The sequence below is a fragment of the Artibeus jamaicensis genome, unplaced genomic scaffold, assembly GCF_021234435.1.
Source record: "Artibeus jamaicensis isolate MK-2021 breed Jamaican fruit bat unplaced genomic scaffold, CSHL_Jam_final contig_354, whole genome shotgun sequence".
Lineage (NCBI taxonomy): Eukaryota > Metazoa > Chordata > Mammalia > Chiroptera > Phyllostomidae > Artibeus > Artibeus jamaicensis.
In genome coordinates, this window is record NW_026521803.1 from 44,514,555 (window position 1) to 44,535,041 (window position 20,487).

At 55.1% G+C, this 20,487-nt stretch overlaps 1 protein-coding gene across 6 annotated transcripts in view; it reads right to left on the reverse strand.

Annotated features, from left to right (window-relative positions):
* The window catches only part of FBXO15 (F-box protein 15), a 33,692-nt gene extending 13,271 nt beyond the window's left edge, over window positions 1-20,421 (reverse strand). For 2 of the 6 annotated variants that reach the window (XM_037145622.2, XM_053664363.1), the window contains exons 1-8: window positions 19,860-19,970; window positions 15,821-15,931; window positions 12,380-12,484; window positions 10,652-10,894; window positions 9,911-10,120; window positions 7,006-7,132; window positions 5,917-5,999; window positions 4,862-5,004 (exon numbers count right to left, since the gene is read on the reverse strand). In XM_037145622.2, the coding sequence (XP_037001517.2) occupies window positions 4,862-5,004; window positions 5,917-5,999; window positions 7,006-7,132; window positions 9,911-10,120; window positions 10,652-10,894; window positions 12,380-12,484; window positions 15,821-15,931; window positions 19,860-19,966 (1,129 nt within the window). In that variant the 5' untranslated portion in view covers window positions 19,967-19,970. Of the gene's footprint in view, window positions 1-4,861; window positions 5,005-5,916; window positions 6,000-7,005; window positions 7,133-9,910; window positions 10,121-10,651; window positions 10,895-12,379; window positions 12,485-14,399; window positions 14,517-15,820; window positions 15,932-19,859; window positions 19,971-20,133 lie in introns of those variants that run through there. The other 4 variants (XM_053664364.1, XM_053664361.1, XM_053664362.1 and 1 more) reach the window with 4 other exon arrangements.
* Window positions 20,422-20,487: the final 66 nt, after the last annotated feature.

Consider the following 20,487-nt stretch of genomic DNA (forward strand, 5'->3'; position numbering starts at 1 on the left):
TAGCAGTAACCAGTTGTGAAGGACTTCCCGCCACTCCCAGCTGACAAACAGCAGACAGAGCCACTTCGTGTCCAGGGACAAGACAGAACAGCTTCTCCTGTATAGAAAGCATTCTTTGAAAACAGGGGCAAAGTGCCGTGGTGCCCAACCTCAAGGACAGAGCAGGAGCTCACTAAACGTGCCAGCTGGTCCCTGAGAGGATTCCTAGGAACCAGGAGAGGACTCAAGACGACTCTGATGGCAACAGCGCCCTCTGCTGACTCCTCATTGTGGAACCACATGGGCAGAAAAACGCACCTGCGTCTTTGGTCACGTCTTCTGAGGGTGAACATTTATTTTCTCATGGCGGAGACGGCAGACAAAGGTGAACTGTCCCCATCTCGGTGTCCGGTACCCTGCATTTTATGTAGCTAGTGCCCAGTATGTGGCTACCACGGCTAACCTGCGTGGGCCTTGTCAGCATTAACAGAAAACTGGCTCAGAGGCGGCTTCAGCAGGTGGGCAGAGGAGGGCCCCACCTGGCCACTGGTCCGGTGCCAGCATCCAGCCAGACAGAGTCACACTCCGGGGAAGACTCACTCTGGACACATGTCACCGAGGACACAGCGTGGCCACCAGGTGCAGGCTCTCAGCTCTGGAGGCAGCGGCCTGGGTGGGATGAAGTCTCCGCAGGCCAACGTGCAGAATCCCAGAACCGACCCACATGATCCGGCTGCTTCGTCAGCAATACCCCGGGAGAGAGAACAGTGCCCAGCTCATGGGCTTACGATGAAGATCAAGCAAAATAATTAGTATGAACATGAAACATTCAGCGAGAAGCTATAACGAGTGCCCGTGAATGTTATTATCGCTATCATCTCCGTCATCGTTAAGGGCGTGGCTTCGGTATGAGGACTGGTACAGTCACCAGTTTCAAATGAGGAGGCGCAAGTCCCAGACACCCCACCCCCAAGACAGACCCAGACCCAGCACACCGGCCCCTGCGGGCACTCAGGGAGACCCTGCATCAGGTCGGGTGGGCGATGCTGGAGCGGCGTGAATGGCGTGGCTCAGCGGACGGGGCGCCGCCCCACAGAGAGAAAGGCTGCCGGTTTGATTCTTGCTCAGGGCACGTGCCTGGCAGCGGGCTCGTCCCTGGTCGTGGAACATGCGAGAAGCAATTGATCGACGTTTCTCTCTCACATCAATGTTTCTGTCCCTCTCTTCCCCCTGCCTTCCCCTCTCTCTAACATGAACTAAATAAAAAATCGGTAAATAAATGCTGGAAGTGAGGGGCCACCCGAAGGGACACGAGTCTCCGCTGGCAGCAGCCCAGAGGGCGCAGGCGTTTGCACCTCAGCAGAGACGGGGGCACGTGAGGAACACCCCCAGCAGCGCGTGCTGGGAAAGGGGGTGAGACCCCCTCACTCACACAGCCACTCACACAGCGGATGAAGGTCAGCGGACTGAAGGTCAGAGACAGCGATCTGGGCTCGATGGCGGCCAGAGCGTCCACCAAGGGGAAGACAGGGCCGGGCCTTCGCAGGGCAGAGCCCGGTCAGAAGCTGCGGACACCTTCAGGCTGGGAGGCCGCTCTCCGGACCAGCCTGCAGCGCCCCCGACCCTGGGGCCCCCTGGCCCTGGGGCCCCCTGGCCCTGGGCACCGCAGAAAAGCCCCTGAAGAAACACAAGGAAAATCAGACAAGCTGAGCAGTCACCCAAAAAGCTGGAAATGAGAGCAAAATAAGCCTAAAGAAAACAAGTGATTTTCTAGGAGATCATAGAAGTATTAAAACTGATGCAATGAAAAGCAGAAAACCTGAGTATACCTAGATCAGAAACAGATTTTCTAATGAAAAATATAGCTATTCTAATCTGTGAGTATAAAAACAACACTAGATATCAAGTGACTAAAACCGGTTTTACTTAAAAACAAGCACACGCACGACAAGAGGAGCTGATTTCAGGGACCTCGGGGTGCTCACCTTTAGACAATAAAGAAATAAAATTCACTTCCCTAACAGTGTAAAGGAGGAAAACCATGCAGATCACCAGCAGTTGCCCAAGACACATTTAGGAATATTGAACAACCATTTCTAAGTTTTTAAAAACAAACAAATCTAAGAACGGAAAGCAACACCTTCACTTGTTTGTAAGAACCAATACCAGAAACCTGGAACACACACACGTGGGAATAAAACATTTTAACAACTCACTATCCCCATGAAGTTGGAAACACAAAGGGGTTCAACCTCATCAAGGGGAACGTGCCGCTGGTTTTCAAGAGTATTACGTGCAGCTGCCCTTCGGTCTAGCAACCCTGCTTCTAAGAAGGATTCCCAAGACCAGCTGGCAAAGTACGAAACGGAGTGTGAACAAGGCCGGTCACCATGCCACTGTGCACAACAGCAGCGTCTGGACACCGAGAGAAACCACTTACACACCCTACTCAGCTGTTTGGTTTCACTCTCAAAGGACCTGTTTAAGGAGAGAGCGAGGGGGAGCTCCGGCTCACAGTGAAGCATACTCTACACAGTGGGGGGTACATGCAGACAACTGTAACTGAACAACAATTAAATAGTTTTTTAAAAAATACTCTACAGAACACATTATTAATGGGGGAAAGCAAAAAACATAAAAGGGAGCAGTGTGACTCATATTTTAAAAACTGGGAGGAATAGGAGTATATGGATGTATAGCCATACATAGTAAAAAGGAAATGTTTAAAGAAGAAGCAAAAACTCGCATGAAGGGCCCCCTCCGGGGGCAGGAAAGACCGAGGGGCAGGGGCCAGGGCACAGTGACCCGCTCAGAACCACCCTGTCCCACCCCTTCAATGGGGACCAGGCAGACATGGTCAGTTTTCGAATGTACAAAAAGCAAGGCCATCCGGAAAATGAAAGAGCAGCCAAAGCAAAGCTCTCCTTGTCCATCAAAGCTCCTTGTCCGTCAAAGCGGCAGCACAGTAACACAGAGGAAGATCATTTTAGGGGAGCTCACTGTGTGTTTCTAGCATGATATATCTTATGCACATAAGAACCGCAGGAAATTCTTAATTAAGAGAATAGTCATAGGTTCATTATTAGCAATAATACGTTTTGTTATTCTGAAAGTATTGTATATTGTGATGTTTGGAAAAAGACTTTCAGCCTAAGATATAAAACACAAATACATAATCACAGAAGTACATTAAAACCCTAAGACAGTTAATTTAAGTGAATGCATGACTGACTTCTTCACATTACAAAATGCACAAAATTCTTCACTGTCTCCTGAAAACCCTAAGAGGAGCACAAACCCCAGCGCACCAGGCACGTCTGGGCTCCAGGCTCAGGTCTCCAACGCCACCGTGCAGCAGGAACAGACAGGGGCCGGCTCCCCTGGAGAAAAGGGCCCGCTCTGGGCCTGCACAGGAACCGTGTCCAAACGAGCTGCCACGGTGACCAGAGTTGTGTCAGAGAAACACACGGGGTCAAGGCCACGGTAAACAGAATAATGACTGCAAACAGACAGCACGGAAACCGTGTTTTTTAATCCATGGTTCGGGAACAATATCTCCCCCAAACACTTACAAGTCGTCTTCGGAGACGGACAGAGCATCAACTCGCCGTTCTGTGAACTAGCAGAGACAGAGCCCAGCACGCACCCTGCCTCTCCGTGCTGACCGCACACGGTGGGGACCACGTGGCCAATGAGACAGCACTCTCTGCACAGAGGGGCCCCGGCTAACAGCTGCAGAGAGGATGAGAGGACGGGGACTCGGCATCTCACGGTCGCCGACGAAAACAACGAACGTCTGGTAAACCTCATGGAGAAAGTCTTCATTAAAAGGCCAGGCTGAAAATTCTCTGAACCCACTGATCGCTCCTAACATAATTGACATTTAGACAAGCAGATGCTACCTCCTTCCGATAAACTCAACAGGAAGCACAGGGCATCACGTCTGAAGTGCTCTTGCCAGAAAAAGAGAAAACCCTGACTCTGATCAAGCTACAGAAGCATGTTAATACTGGAAGCAAACATCCCAAATGCGAGACCGCGTGGACCAGTTACAGACTCTGTTCCTTCAACAAACGGACAGCACGGGAAAGGGACGGGCTGCCGTGGACCACGGGGAGGTGGGCCCCTCGGCCAGGTGCTACGGCACGAGGAGGTTCCAGGTGGAGGACGGGAGACGTACAGGCTAGCGCTCGTCGGCACAAAGCTGAGTGCTTGTATTTACTGGATGGAACAGGTTTCAGGGCAAAAACCACAACCAGGAATAAAGAGGCTCATCTCAGAAACACGGACAGGCCCACAATAGGCCAGAGGACACGACAATCTTCCACGCGTACAAATAAATCACAGAGCTTCAAACCCTGCACCTCGGGGTCCGAGAGGGCACTGACGGGGACAAGAAGGGTCTCGGGCACAGCCGGACGTTTCGAGTTCCAGGCATAGCGTCCGGGAGGCCGCGCAGCAGTCAGGGCGCAGGGCCGCCAGCGCGCTCGACCACCTCGGCCCGGCCCGGCGTGCCGACCACACGCCCCTCCACACTGCACATGCAGTCCCCTTCGGGACGCAGGGACCCTGTGCCCCCAGGGACTGTGTTCTGAGGTTTAAAACGAGCCTTGGTGAACTGGAGAGGGGGGCGTGGCAGGCCGGGGACAAAGAATGTGCCCGCAGAGAAGGTGAGTGGGGAAGGGTCGGAAGGCAGAGGATGAGGCAGGAGACAGAGCCGGGCTAAGGACGGGACCTGCTGGGGGTGGGAGGCAAGGACAGTCTCACAAGCTGTAGAGTGACCCAGGGGTCTGGGAGGACAAAGAGCCCGCCCGACGGCAAAGCGGCCAGGTAGGAGGGCGACTGTTAGCTCAGACATTTGGAACTGGAGACGCAGCGTCACCTGTGTCGGTGAAGAGGTTGCCGAATGTGCTGCACAGGCAGAAGGCCCCACCGCCGTGCAGGTCCAGGTGCAGCTGGTACCCGTGCAGTCCACGCCCGGGGCTGTCGTCCGAGAGAGCGCCGTGAGGGGGCAGCTCGTAGGGGCTGCAAAGCAGACAAGACACACGTGCGTCTGTCAACGCCACGGACAGAGGGCTGGAACTGCAACCACTCTAAAAATCGGACGTGCATCCAAATCACTGGCCCCTGTCACTGCAGGACCCCCATCGCCCCAACACCAGGAACTCCGCACCCCAGGCTCCTCCTGCCAACTCCTAGGAAGACAGGCAGAGACCCGGGTTCCACGGGCGTCCACAGGACCACCCAGGCAGCAGCTCGGCAGAGGCGGCCCCATCCCCCCCGTGGGTCAGGGCCCCCGGCACCGACTGCCCAGCAGGAGAGCACCTGCCTGCACACCTGCTACTACGACTACGACAGCCCTACAAGCGAGGGACCTGGGCAGAGACCCACAGCCTCGATGAGCAGTTTTCTTCAGGAAGAGAACCCTGACTGTGCATACAGGTGACAAACACATTCTGGGGCTCTTCAGGCGACGGGCAAAAGGGAGTAAGGCCTCTGTCATGAAGTGGAAAGCACCCCTCCCTCACACCTGAAGACCCTCCAACTCAGTGAAAGGCCCACACTGTGACCAAGCCCGCGCCCCCCGCCCCCCTGCAGACTGGCGGACTGAGGGTCGGCGCGCCTCCCGGGTGTGTGAGCTCACAGGCGCAAGGAGAATGTGAAGCACCAGGAGGCATGGGCCTCCTGTAGGGAGGAAGCGTCCTCCCCACAAATAACATTCCACGGGTGGATCCTCAACCCAGAACAAAGACAGCAAACACGTCCTGGTGAGTAATCCGATTATTTCGGCAACAGCTCAGTCATGATGCCTGCGGGCTTGTGTCTACTAGGAACAGAACGTCTCTGTGGCCGGTCCCCGGATACTCAGATGGTATCAGCCCGTCGCTGTTCACGTCGACTTCACAAAAACTAAACACGCGACATCCAGGTACTTACACGGTGGCCGAGCCCAGTGTGCTCCGCTCCACGAGGCGACTGACATGAAGATTCGCCACGACAAAAGCCAGCTCTTCCTTCCTCTGCAGAGTCATTAAAAAGAATACATTTTTTCGGCTGAAACGTTTTAATTTTCCACCCCAGACACCAGACTGACCCTGCGCTGCTCTGCACTCACGGCACAAAGCTCTTCCCTCGAGTACCTGCCCAGCCTCGCAGACCTGCTGGGGGAGGCTAGGTCCCATGCCTCCCTCCTCCCTCCAGCTGGGGACACAGAAACGTGACTGCATGGGAAGTGGCGCCATTCGTCCCCAGAGGCACAGCTGCACTGCCCAGGGGCGGTGACCCGGGAGGCAGATCTGAGGGTGCCGTCCCCAGTGGCCAGACAGTGACGGACCATATACACTCTCGGCCGGGGACTACACGGCCAGCACCAGTGGAGGACTTCAGGTCAGGGGACCTCGGCCTGGCCCGTGGGCCTTCACCCAGAAGGGGGAGGGAGGGCACAGCAGGTCAGGAGGGAAAGGGGGCCGGGGGCGATGCTGGAGACCCAGTCCTGTAGAGGCTTCCCCCATGAACACACACGGCCATGCTCCGGGGATTCAGACCAGGGAGCTGGCTTGTAAGACCCAGGGCCGGAGCCCCAGCAGGGCCTGCAGCGAGCATGGGAATGTTGCACGGCTGCTTCTCAGGAAAGGGCTGCCCAGGAAGCCAGCCCTGAGGCAGGGGTAGGTCCTACACCCTCCCCTGAGGGGCAGGTCCACTCACTGCCACACCCACGGGGCCAGCAACACGCCGGGCAGATGTGGGAGTTAAACTCCCAGAGGCTTCAGCAGAGAAAGGACATGGAAAGAACAGACAGGAACGTGGACCGCCAGGCGGGGACGGGGACGCCCCTTGGTGAAGGAAGCTGGTCGTCCGTGGGAACACCACCGGGGGGCGCTGTGCCCCAGAAAGGGGGCTGTAAGAGGGCCCGATGGCCCGCCGTGCGTGAGCCCCGGGAGAAGGCTGCACCCCTGACCCCGGGACGTGGGGGCGGACGTGGGCTGACAGGGAGGGCACCCCGGCCCCGCGGGGCCCGAGCCTCACCTTCCACAGCCCCACCAGCAGCCCCGGGTCCAGGCGGCAGAGCCGAACAAGGTGGTCGCAGCCAATCACGGCGGAGTCGGTTATGTCGCTCAGACTGTACCTGGCCACCAGGGAGCACCACCGAGGCCTTCAGTCGTGCGCATCGAGGGAAGGAAAGAGAGAGGTGAGCCCTGGCGTCCGCAGTGTCACGTTCGCCCGGGGGTCTCTGAGCAGGCTCCAGAAGGGCCCCTCAGCAGGCGGCCGCGGCCCGCATGGACTGTCAGTGGGTCTTCCCAGCAAGCCAGCCACGCGTAAGCAAAGACGAAGAGCTTGGGGACGACGCCACGGTCTCGGGGCTCACTGACAGCAGGTGCACCTCCTCAGCCCACCTCCAGCAGTGGAAACTGGAACGTTAGAAAATAAATCTAAACCACGTCCTGGTTTTCACTGTGAACTATACTAGAATCAGTCCAAAGAGTAACCAGCTCAGGTGTGTAAGGAAACACACGTCAACTCTGCCACTGCTCATCAGCCTCACACCCCATCGTGCTGGGCTGAGACGTCTGGCCGGCCCAGGAACCGAGAGAAAGTCCACAAGGCCACCAGGGAGGGTCTCGGCGGCCAAGTGGGACGGCCCAGCACCGGAGCCGAGGCTGCAGGGAGCCCCAGGGGACTGCGAAGCTGCAGTGTTCCCGGGGCAGCCCCAAGCCGAGGGTCTGTGTGGACCCGGCCCCAGGGCTGCCAGGCCCCCTGGCCCCTCCATCACTTCTCAGAGGACGTTGGGGCCGAGACCCCCGGTCAGGGACGGGCGTGCGGGGGAGCATGGGCCAGGCCCCACAAGCTCTGACACCGACCGTGAGGCGGAAATTCGCCCACCGCTCACATATCTGGGGAGCTGCAGTGCGCACGGCAGAGTGGACAGCTTTGGGACAAAGGCGACGATTCAACGAGTCTGACTAGAAAGGCACAAATTACAGGGAAATGCAAACGGCCAATTACATAATTATGGCTTTCCAGTTCCTAGGAAAAAATTCCTAGGGAGGAAACAAAGATGCCAATGGAAGTGACCGAGTCTCTCCTTTGCTGCCCCCCAGCTGCCCACGGACGTGCATTTCCCCCCGTGCCCAGCGGGACTGACTCGGTGTTCACTCGCCACGGGCTGCCCAATGCCGACCGGAGTTGGAGATGTCAGTGGAGACGAATTCCACCGAGTGCATGTCCCCTGAGGAATGCTCGCCTTTCTGTCCCCATGGCGCACCTCCCGCCCGACCTGGACAGCAGCTTCCGGGACCACCCGTCTAAGTTAGTCTCTCACGACCATTTTCACGGGGCCAACCGTTTTGTCCTAACACTATGGACCAGGGGTGTCAAACCCACTCCCACCGGGGGCCGCGTCAGCCTTGAGGCTGCCTTCGAAGGGCCAAATGTAACTTCAGGACTGTGAATGCAGCGGCTCCTGAACAGTTAAGCGAGAGCACGGCACTGCCCCTGGGAGAAACGAGGTGCCGGCCGGATTCGGCCCGCGGGCCTCGTGTTCACCACCTGCACTCTGGACAACGCCCCGTGATAGGTGAACCAACATCCCGGCGGTCGGACTGGTGGAGAGGCTGTGGACTCACCCCCCAAACCGTCCCAGGGCACCGACTCCGAGTGCCGATCTAGAGAGACCCGATGCCCGGCCTCACTGTGTGGAGCTTCAGAGCTTCGTCCCAAGGAAGGTGCCCCCTAGGACGGCAGCTGTGCCGACCAGGCACCTTCAGGAACGTTGCAACCAGAGCGAAGGGCCCATCCACGCGGGTTTTGTCCCAGCACCTGGGGCACTGTTTTCACAACACGGCCAAACCCGCGTTTGGCCGTGGGAAGCCCCGTGCTCACACTCACAGCCAGCTCACTGACACGACCCTCAAAGAGCCAGCGTCACGGAGAGGGGCCAAAAAACGGTCCCAGGAATGAAGTCACAAATCTGTGACTTTGCCCAGGGAAACCATGGGAGGACATCCTCCCTCCACGGAGACAGCAGGACGCAAGGGGAGCCGTCTCGGTCCCTCCCACACAAGGACAGGTGTGAGAGAAGCCAGTGGGACCACAGCACGCAGGGGAAGGAGGATGACACGGCAGGTGTCACCACACAATAGAGGACGTGGAGACAGTAAAGGAGGTGGTCGCCACAGCAGAGCAGCCATGGGGGAGGCAGCTGTGAGCTCTGCGTGGCCGGGAACTCTGCACCGAGACTCTGTCACCTGCTCAGGAGTCAGGACGCCACACACGGCACAGTCCCACCGCCAGGAAGGAAGGACGAAGGGTGAGAAGAGTGAGCACAGGAGACGCTGGAAACAGCGAGGCGCAAGCCTCACGCTGAGAGCAGGCTGGGCCCCGGCGGCCTCCTGGCAGAGCCGCGAGTGCCCAGGAAGCATCGGCCTCCTGCTGCACGCGCGTCTGAGCTGTGCCTTTGACTGGGGCGGCGTGTGACCTCCACAGCCCGCCGTCACCATCACCCGTCTCACAGAGGAGAGAACGCAGGCACAGAGAGAGTGACTACCTGCACAAGGCCACCAGCCGGACAAGCCCTTGAAAACTAGTAATACTCATGACTTTACAAGCCGATGCTTACACTGATTGTTATACCATTCACTAAAGAAAAGGGTAATGGTTTTATATAGCTTTCTGCTAAAGTGATTAACACTAAAATCCTCAAAAGGTTAGCTGTCCGTTGTCTAGGAAGTTCTGTTAACAAACGCACCATCTCCTAAGTGTCACCGCTAACCGAGACGAGCGGAACCTAAACCGAGGAACCTAATCGCACCTGCCAGAAGCCCATCCTCATCCCGTTCTACAGCAACCCAGGATGAAAGAGAGAGAGAGGTCTTTAATAAGATGCAATCCAATAAAAAACGCTGGCGATATTTTTGAGTTAATTCGCACCTACCCATTCTTGGTGGGGGGTTTGGGCCAGTCCGTGAACACCGGCATCACACCGCACAGGTCCAAGGTGGACAGCGCAGCCAGGCAGGGCCAGGCTTTGCCGTACCACGCGATCGTGACCGAGGACTCGTTGATGAGAAGGTCGACGTGCTCCAGGACGTGCTCCCTTCCGCTTTTCTCTCTCAGTATGATTACCCAGCCGATACCCGATATTCTGCCGAGAGAGGAGCAGGCTGAAAGTGTTTGCCTCGCAGAAAAAAGAAATGCTGGAGTCTGTTTCATGAGTCATCTCCACAGCAACCAGCTCCTCACCACCAAAGTCAAGGTCGTCGGAAGGGAACGCGCCTGCAGTGAGCGTCGGCCGCCCCTGCGGCTCTCTCCTTAGACCTTCTCCCCTCACCCGGCAAACACCGCCTGGGTGCTCAGTACTGGCAGCACGCAGAGAAGTTAAAAAAAAGTTCTGCCCAAGGGAACTGCCTTGAATGCTGTAGCTTCACCAGAGCACAGCGCGGGGCTGTTTCTACTTTTCCTTCGAGCTGGAAACACCACTAATCTGGAGTAGGAAGATGCTGCACATTTTGTGGGTGCACAGAAACACACACAGATATCGAAAGACGGCTCCCCCCACACACACAAAGGGCATGCGTGCCCTGTACACACAGCCGTCTGAGCTCACACCTCATTCTTCTCTGAAGGTCACAGTACCCGAGCCGGCGTGACGCCACTGTCGCAGGCGACGTCGTACCTGAGGGCCTCCTTGGTTTTCTCCGGGAGGCCCGTGTAGAGGTTGACGGGTTTGAGGACCTGAGCCAGAGCCGCCTTGAGGGAGGCCATCCGCCTCATGACATACTCTCTCTTCCAGTGCCCAGCCTCTCTGTCCTCCACCGAGAGCAGGCTCATGGACCCTGCCATCCTCCCCACCGAATCGGCTCTCCAGTTGTATCTTTTAGGGGAAAAGGCAGATGAGTAGATTCTGATCCAAATAAGACTGAGGGGAGAGAAAACAGTGACTGGGCTAAGAGACAGTGTCACACACCGGGGGCTGCAACAGGTCACTGTGCAGGTGCAGAGCACCTGGGCCAGCGCGCCACCCTCCCAGCCAACGCCCCCCCCCGCTTTGGGGAAGAAAGGTCAACTTCTCTTGGGGGAAACTAAGGCGGAGGTTAAAATCTATGTCCTGTAAAAGGTGGCGTTCATGTCGATACATGTAATTATTTGCTCATTTACATCTACACATTCCGTTCGGTGCGGAGAGGGGCGTAATGGCCCATGGCCAAGAGACAAAGAGCAGAAGGCCATCCCGCTGCGGACGGGAAGCCCCCAGACCACAGGGAGTCTGTGGGAGACCCGGGAGCCGGGGAGGGCACGGCCACGGCCGAGCTGGCCACGCAGCGCCCACCACAGCAGACGAGGAGCTCGCCGCAGACGGCAGACGCATGCCCTTGCCCCTCAATCTGGGTATCACCTGCACCCCCCGGTAAACGCACACACAGTCAGACCCTCCCGCGCCTCTCTGTGTTCTAGCAGGGGTGTTCAGTGACTTCTCCAAGTCGGTGCACCCCAAGCTGTTTGCCTTCGGGACTTCACGTCTTCCGCTCAGAAGTTTGCTCTACTTGGCACCCGCCCTGGCACTCAAGTGCAGAAACAGCCAGGCCATGGCAAGGGCAGGCAGGGCACAGACCGTGCACGCCTCCAGTGATGGCCGCCACGCCCAACGCTCACGCGCAAGGCCAGTGTCACGCGCCGCCTTACAGTCACCGTAAGAGCGGCCTGAAGGGAACAGAAACCTCCTGCAGAATGAAGTGCTGTGTAGACTGTTGCCTGCGATTATTTACAAAATATGAATGTCGAGTTTAAGGTGCTTTTATCAGTCTCCAACCCCCAACACACCCGCCTCTGGACCACCAAGGCTCTGCCCTGTTTGAATGCTAAGGTGGAATCCAGGACCAGCATTTATGTATCTGATCCGACTACGGGTCAGGTGTCCTTGTTTGGGAAGCGGGGCCGACGTGATGTTCTGACCCAGGGCATCTCCCAGAGCTCTGGTAGACGCCCCTCGACCATGCGAGGTGGCCTGATGCCCACCCCAGCGACCACAGTGAGCCATGCTCATGCCCAGGTCGCACCTGGGAAGCAGCCCCCCGAGGTAACGGCCGCAGAGAACACCCTTCCACTGTGGGCCCTGGAAGTCATCAGGGTAAATGCCACATTACATGCTCCTGTCCTCCCTTCACCAGCAATGTTTAAAATATACCCTTAACTTTCCAAAACATGTATTGTTTATCCATCCAATTATTCATACACCCTCTTAATGAAGACTAAGAAACTTACAAGTACAATTGAACTTCTACAATTAAGGCTACCCTTTGCAAGAGAAAAGAACCATGTGTGTGATTTCATCAGAAGCTCAGGTGTTCAAAGGACAACATCCCCTGGATCAGAACCTGACCGAGACGTCCCGTCTCCTCCTTACTTGTCATTGGCCAGGTGGTAGAAGCGCCTGTTCACACATCCCATGCACAGCAGGGCGGCAGCATCCAGGTAGGACAGAATCTTCAGCAAGACTTCCGCGGGCAAGCTGGGGGCAGGGGAGGGGAGTTCGGAGCAGTGGGTGTCTCACCCGGAGCCCCGCTGCCATCCTCTGCACAGAGGAGGCTGTAACTGGGCCCCCTGCCCACAGGCCACCCGCCATCTTCTGCTGTGTCCCTGTGGTGTGCTCCGTCACCGCGATGCTCAGGACACACACCAGTACCGAGACCCGGCCGCACAGAGCTGCCTTCGTGCCTGGGCCTTGAATCACGTTCCCACCCTGAATCAACCGGGGGCTTCCACCCACCCACCGCCATGACAAGAGCGTGATTTGGAGAGGCAAGTGGAAATGAGAGACAGATACATGCTTAGCTGTCAATAGGAAAAACACAGACTCCCCGCCCTTCAAAAACAAGGAACAGCCCTGCGTGGAACAGGAAACAGCGATGCACTTCCCCCTGGGCCCCGCCGCCCGTCCCCAGCACATCTGCAGGGCTGGCCGCTCCTGGGAGCTTCAGGGAAACACCACACCCCATCAGAGCTGCTGGGGGGTCTTTTTCTTTTTCACTTATGTGCCCTATAAATATGCCGCTGAGATGCAATCTCAGTATCCCATGGATTTCTGTGGCTTTAGAATTCTACAAAACCCTACAGTAACCTGGCCGTGCCCAGAAAGCACTGCCCAGGGTGAAAGTCGGGAGTGCTCGCCCTGACCTTGGGGCCCAGGGGCCACGAAAGGCAGCCACAGGCGGTTGTACTTGGTGGGGGAGAGGGGCTCAGGGTAAAGGGTCGGCGGGACCCAACCCTCCGCTTGCCCATACTCTCTAATTGAGATTTCAGATTGCGATGTCAGGTGGGAAAGGCCCCTAATGCCGCACAGCAAAGTTGCAAGAAACACATGTTTCGCGACAATTTGGGTTATCTGTTGAATGTAGTTTTTTATATTTTGATTCAACTATTTCCCAATTTGTAGTTATTTTTTAAATCTCTGGAATTTTTTTTAAAATGTAGAGTTGAACTTCAAGAAAACATTTCAGAAAAGCATCCAGCAACTGCAACAATTATTGACTTAGAGTAAAATCCCACTGAAGGATGTTGGGCAGGCTGACCCAGCCGACTAGGCAAAACAGCCAAGATCAACGGTGCCGCTAATTATGCTTCGTCGGGTGGCCTCAACACCAGCACAGATGATGGGCACACTCACAGGGGTTACTTCCTGGGAGCTGATTCTAACTTCACACTGCACGGGGCAGGCTGGTGGGGGAGGAGGGAAAGGGGAGAGGCGGGGCCCCTGGAGAAGGTTCCGAGTGTTGGAGCAGGAAAATCTGCTTCAGGTCAACACCTTTCCCTGAGGGAACTCGAGTTCATCCGTGCTCGCTCACCTCCAGCAGTGTGGGAGCTCCAGGATGCACAGGTCCCAGTCCGTGCTGTGGGCCCGTGGCTCTACCCCTGCACCTGCCACGCGCTTGCTCCCCGTCCCCGGAGGAAGCTCAAGCCTCCTCACACAGCTGCTGTTGCGACCTGAGCTCGGGTCCCAGCCCTGTGTCCCCTGGAGGACTCCGCCTTCCGTTCCCGCCTCCCTGTCCTGTGTCGCTCACAGCAGCCCTGAGAAACACTCCCTCAGATCGCATCCTACAATGACCTTCACCGTGCCCCCGGCTCCCTCCAACTACCAGGGATGACCCGTTTCTCCCTCCCGCTGCCAAGCTTCTAGAAAAAACAAGAGCAAACAAAGCCTGTCCCCACTGCTGCCTCCAGGCCCCCCCCCCCCCCGCCAGGCCCTGCCCTGCAGCATCTCCTCTCCTGGCCACACAGGAGCCCCTCCTGGTTGCTGGGACCTTATTGCTCTTTCCTCTTCCACCTTCCCCCAGCTGGTTCCTGCGCCCCTGCCCCTTCACTTCCACCCTGTTTCTCCCGAGACCTCTGTGCCATGGCTCTCGGGACTCCCCACACCGAGTCCTCACCCTCAACCACGCTCACAACCGCTGTCCTCTTAGCCGGACTCTGTCCCCCTCCCCAACCAGAGGCACCTGCACTGGGCGGTCCACCCAACAGGTTCTGATTCCTACTTCCCATCTGCTCTCCCCACCGACACCCGACTGGCAAACAAATCATGTCACGTGGGCCCCCACGTGCCTCTCACACTGGCCTGTGTCTCCATTGCCCCTCCTTCTAGAGAAGGAAGGCTGGGAATGAGTAAACAAGCGAGTTTAAAAACTCAAATGACATCACACCTCTGTGCCTAAAATCACCCGAGCACCTCCCCATGACCCAGGTCCCATCTGGGCCACCTCTCCCCGTCCTGGCCCACTGCCCACGTCACACACTCCCACACCTTGGTGGAGTTCTCAGCTTACCTGTCCCCTCCACAGAGACTGCGTGCCTCACCACCGCACCCACTGTGCCGGAGCACGGCGCCCCAGGACACCAGTCACTACTTTTTTAATGTGGCTCCCCTACTAGACTGTGAGCCTCGTGAGAGTGAACACGAGCGGCTCACTGTCTGTGTCCCAGCTCTAAGCTCGGTATCTGGTACAGAGAAGTAACCGAATGAATGTTGGTTCTGTTCTCACGTCGGATTATTGTAGGACAGATTCTATTCCCAAAACATCAAGTTCAAAGCTTCAACTGATGTCCTTAATACATTCTTTTTTTTTCCTTTTTTTTTTTTTTGGCTTTTCATTTCTTTTTAAAACATGCTAAAAGTAGTGTTATCTGAGCTAGTTATGATAATAAGACTAATGCCCAAAACTCAGCATCAGGCAACTTACATTTCAACCTGAATCTTGCAGTCTGTGGACTGTGCAGGCCTCGCTCCCTCCATGTGAAAGGTCTGTGATCATTCCAAGCCTTCGGGCTCCACACTGTGCTTAGTGCAGAGCCGAAACTCTGTCAACCTCAGAAGAGTGTGAACCCCAACCATTTCAAGTTGTAATTAAAAAAGAAAGAAAGGATTCCACAGCTCTTATTGCCTGTTACTGAGGCCACGGTACAGAATCTTGCCATGGCAAAACAGGTCCCCAAAATCCCAAAAGATAAGAAATTCAGAGACATCCTGAACATTTAGAAAACGACACTTGAATCTTCTCCATTTTTAAGTGTCTATCTCAACAGCAAAATGAATCATTTTAAAGAACTTTTTAAAAGGGGAAAATTAAATTGACTTATCACTTTTAGACGTTTAGCTTCACAAAATTAGTCTAATAATGACGGTGGTGACAGCTGGTGACTCACATCAAACTCCCCGGGTTGTGCGCCCTTCCTACACACTTCTATTGTTAGAGAGCTCAGAATAGCGGCTCGGTGCGCGTGGTGTTGTCACCGTGTCTGATGGCTGCCTCCCGGAAGCCTCCGGGAGACATGCCCGGCGACCTGCGCCCCTTACCTGTCCAGCCACGCAGGGCAGTGTGAGCAGGGCCTTGCCCGGGGCCCTTCGCCCCAGGCGTGCTGCGTCCCAGGCGCGTGGAATGCAGTGGCCCGGGAGCCTGGCCCCCTCCTGAAAGGAAACACGGAAAACTCGCATTACCACAACAGAAGGGGAACTGTCCGTTCCCCAAGACCACATTTCAAGGGGTTCAGACTCCAAAGACTGCACGCTGTAAAACTTCGCTCCGTGAAGACAGGAAAAGGGGTGGGGCGGCTGGACTGGGAAGTGCCTGTGGCCTGAATCCTGGGCGCGCTCCCCTGTGTTCTAAGACTCAAGTTTACCACTCCCTCTGCTCACAGGCCATCAGCATTGAAGAGGTTACATGTCGGTAACATGGACGTGAGGGAAACAAAAAGGAAAAGACAAAATGTACTCACTGTCCAATCTCAATAATACAACAACAAAACCTGATAAAAACATCACCAGCAGAGTGAAAAAACCTTTTAGATTTGTGAGCCAGAGCTTCCAACAGGACCCACGACTCCCCTGACCTTGGAGGGGTGGCAGCTGGTTCCCACTTGAGCTTTGGTGATCACAGCCCCAGAGGAACTGCTCATTCACCCACAAATTTGTTCACACTTTAATCCCTCATGTTCAATGAAATAGACTTTGTCCACCCTTTTTTATCTTAGTGGTGCATAAAATAACTGAATTTTATAATCAATATAAATGTTCGAAGAAACTGGATATAATATTTTATGCAATTAGTTCTTTTCAGAAGTTTCTAAAATAATTTGTACTAAAATCAGCAATCAAAAGCTGTGATACTCAGTGGGAGCTTGGTGGCGTCTAACACACCCAGAGAGCCACAGTCCCCGAGTCGTCTCTGCCTTGGCTGGCTGGCAGGCAGGCGTGAGTCCTGGGGAACAGGCTGGTCCCCTTGGAAGGGTCTGGAGGCAGCTTCTTCACCACACTCATGCCAGTCACTGGCCCACCTCCCAGCCAGCACGCTCTCTAGGAAGGCGCAGAAAGTCAGAGCGTACCTGCCCGCATGCTCAGTTCACCAGCACCCGTCACTCGGAGTCTGTGCCTCACGCACCGAGTTTAACCACCAAGCTGACTGCCTGGATGTACTTGGACCAGCACTCAAAGAGGACACAAGGAGTAACTGGAGGCGCAAAGAGGGACCCCAGCAACGTGGAAGGGCGGCCAATGATATCTTTGGAAGCTGAAGAACCAAGTCCACAGCAGAAAAGCTTCAACTTGGCCAACCGGCTCTACCACGGTAGTCAGCGGTAAATCACAGTCTCTTCCCAGGGCTGCCTTAACCAAGTTCCTCAGGCGTCAGACCACAGAAACGTACCGTCTCCGAGTCCCAGCGACCAGAAGTCCAAAACCACGGTGTTGGGAAGGCCACATCCTCGGTGTCCCCAGGCGTGTGGCGACAGCACCGCCATCTTGGCTCCTGCCGTCCACGGCCCTGTCCCCAGTGCGTGGAGGTGTCCCCATGTGTCTTCCTCTAAGGACTCCGCGCACGTCCGACCGAGGGCCTGCCACACTGCAGCACGGCCTCGCCTTACCGGCTGCACATGCAAAGCCGCTGCTGCCAGATGCAGTCAGACCCCAGGCTCCGGCGGACAGAATGGGGGACGTGGGGTACATTATTTAACACGATACACAATTTTAAATTTTTTATTTAAGTGTTATTGATATATGATATTTTATGTTTCAGGTACAATACAGTGATGGGACATTTTTATGCCTGACAGTGTGATCACCCTAACTCTAGTGACCATCCGTCACCATGCAAACTGACCACAGTATTACTGACTGTATTCCCCTCCCCCTCTCCACCCACCCTCCCACACCCCCTTCTCGTAACCATCCCTGAGTCTATTTTTGTTCTGCTCATTTGTTTTCGTAGATTCCACATAAAACAGAAACTATATGGTACATTTTTTAATGATTAAAAGCATCTCCTAAGCAGGACCCCTGAAAGCCCATCTCCACTTCCCTGTACGAGGACCGCCCGCCATGGGACCACAGAGTTCCTGAGTCAGGAGGGCTGTGCACACGCCCACTCAGACCTTTCCCTCCAAGAAATTGAGGGACACTTGGCTGATGTGGTCGGTACGAGGACGTTTGGTTCAAAAACACTGTTTCATGTCACAGATCTTTGCCTGACAGCTTTGAATTAGCTCAGTATTTCTTAAAAAACCTACCTCCTGGGCCTCATTTTTAATACCAAGAATTTAGACCAACTTGTAGAAAGTATAAATTAGGCCAACTTGACATGCTTTCTACTACATTTCTTACAGTTCATGATATTTATCTATGTATTCACATTCTGTGTTTAAAAAGGGAACTTCTGATTCCTTACTGAAATCTGATTTTCCCACTTTCACACATTTACAGTAACTGCCTACTTAGACCATAATCAATCATTCTTTGCACCTGACCTTTCTTTACCAAAAAGAATGTATGTCACCAAATCACAGGTGGGCATGCAGGCCGGGAAAAGTGACAGGCACTGACTAAATCACTGCTCCAAGAAGTTCGGTCACCTTACAAAGAAATGGAAAGCTTGTCATCTAAAAGTCCTTCTGCTGCCCACTGACACAGCACTGTACATAAAGACTAATGTATGTACAGAGAGCTATACACAAAGACTAATTTTAGCAACAGTGACAAAATGATTTCAAGTTCTAGCTTCCTATTTAAATGCCAGTGCTTCTCTCCTACAGAAAAAGAATTTCTGCAGGCATTGTCACCATGTCACTTGTCACAAGGCTCGAGGTAGGTACAAGATGTCTAGATATTCACTGGGGAACTAATAGCATAACACTAAGGGGCAGTATCCTGCTTAGGAAACCAGGGTGAGGAGTTGGACCTCTAGGGTGGACACAGGACGTAGTCCTGGAGATTCAGGAAAAGAAAAAATGACAAGTAGTTGAACTGGTAAGTAGCATCACCCTTTTTTAATGCTTTAGCAAAGACATTGATGTATCAGAAGGCATAATATGCATGACTTCCTATATCTATAAATCAATAAGACTTTTACAAACAGAAGGATAATCCTCAAGAATGCAAATTGTCCTAAGCATTATTCCTCCACCTGGAATAACGGATACAGAGCTAGGAACGCTCACGATAAAACGAAAGGATTTAATAAGGCACCACAATAGCACGCGGATACTTCTGACACACTGAATCACTCACGTCGGAAAAAGAGCCATCGTCCCTGAGCGTTAACCCGATGGTCTGGAAGCGCTGCAACCTCCTACCCCTGCCTCGTGCCCCTCTCTCCACTTTACTCCACCAAGTTGCCTTCTCTCACTGTGGAAGAGGACGACTCTTCAGTGGGCAATGGAGGGAAAACCGGCAGAAGAGGATCTGCAGCTGAGCCCCACAGGGCGACCACCCAGAGGCATCCATCCCTCTGGGTTTACTTAGGGACACAGACTTGGCCTGGAATCGGAAGTGCAGAAAGTGCTGCCCGGCAGGGGGCGCTCCCGGACCCGACCCTCGGCTGGAGGAATCTGCTTTGGGCCCCCACTCCCGGACAGTGGGCGGGACAGAACAGAAAATCGTAATGTTTCTACTTCTCCAAGTTAGAAGTTCACAAAAAGACGAAAGGGGACTCCTGGCCTCAAAATAAGGAAGAACTTCGAGGGCGCATTGCGGAGTTGTACCCTTTCGGCACGTGCAGGTGGAGACCGGTATGGCGCACCTGTCTGGGCAGGTGCAGCTCATTCGCGTGGAGGGTCCCCGCGAGGCGCTGCTTAGAGGTTGGGGAGCTTACTACGTTCGCGACCCCACAGTGCCCATAACTGACCTAACGGAAAGGGAAGAAGGTTTCTTGGGGGGGGGGGGGGGGGGGGCCACTCGACTTATACCCTGATTTGGGGTGGCTCCACTCTTCCAAGTTGAAGGTACTTCCTCCCGCCATTCTTCCAGACCTTTCCCGCACTGACAGAGGCCGCCAGCAACGCGCGAGGCGGGCCAATGAACAGAAAGGGGAAAGGGCAGCAGGGCTGCGGGAGAGGGGGACCGTCACCTGAACCTGTAGCTCCCCGGGGCCGCGCCGACGCCCCCGAGTGGCAGGCGCAGGGCCTGGAGGCCAAGCCATTGCTGCTGCAAGAGCCGACCGCGTCTGGTCGCCATGGAGACCCGGACCGAACGCGTGGGCGGAGCAACCTGAGGCAGGTAAAGAGCACCGCCCCCGCCACGCCCACCCGACGCCAGCGCACTCCCTGACACGCCTGCGCAGTAGCGCCTTTTCGTCTGCTCTACGAGAGGTGACTATAGATTTCCGAGCGCGCAGTTTGTACCTCTGCGTTGCTATTGTGGCTGCCTCGTTCCATCCGACATGACTCTTTTGTAGTCCGCACTACTTTTCCTTTTTTTAGGAAGAATGTGAAATGCAAAGATTACGTCATTTGCCCAGAAGAGAGGGCAGAGCCACAGACCGGAAAATTTCCAGTTTACATAGTCCTCTACAAAGGGTCACAAGAACATGCAGTTTGCAATTGCTAATTTGACTTTGCTGAGTTAGAGAACTATAGTCCAACGACTCGAATCCTGCCAAAACTAACTTCGTGCAGCGCATGCGTAGCCAGCCCGCGCGGGCTCGTCTGGGAGACAGCGCCGGACTCAGTGGAGTGTGGCAGCTTTGCACTCTGGGA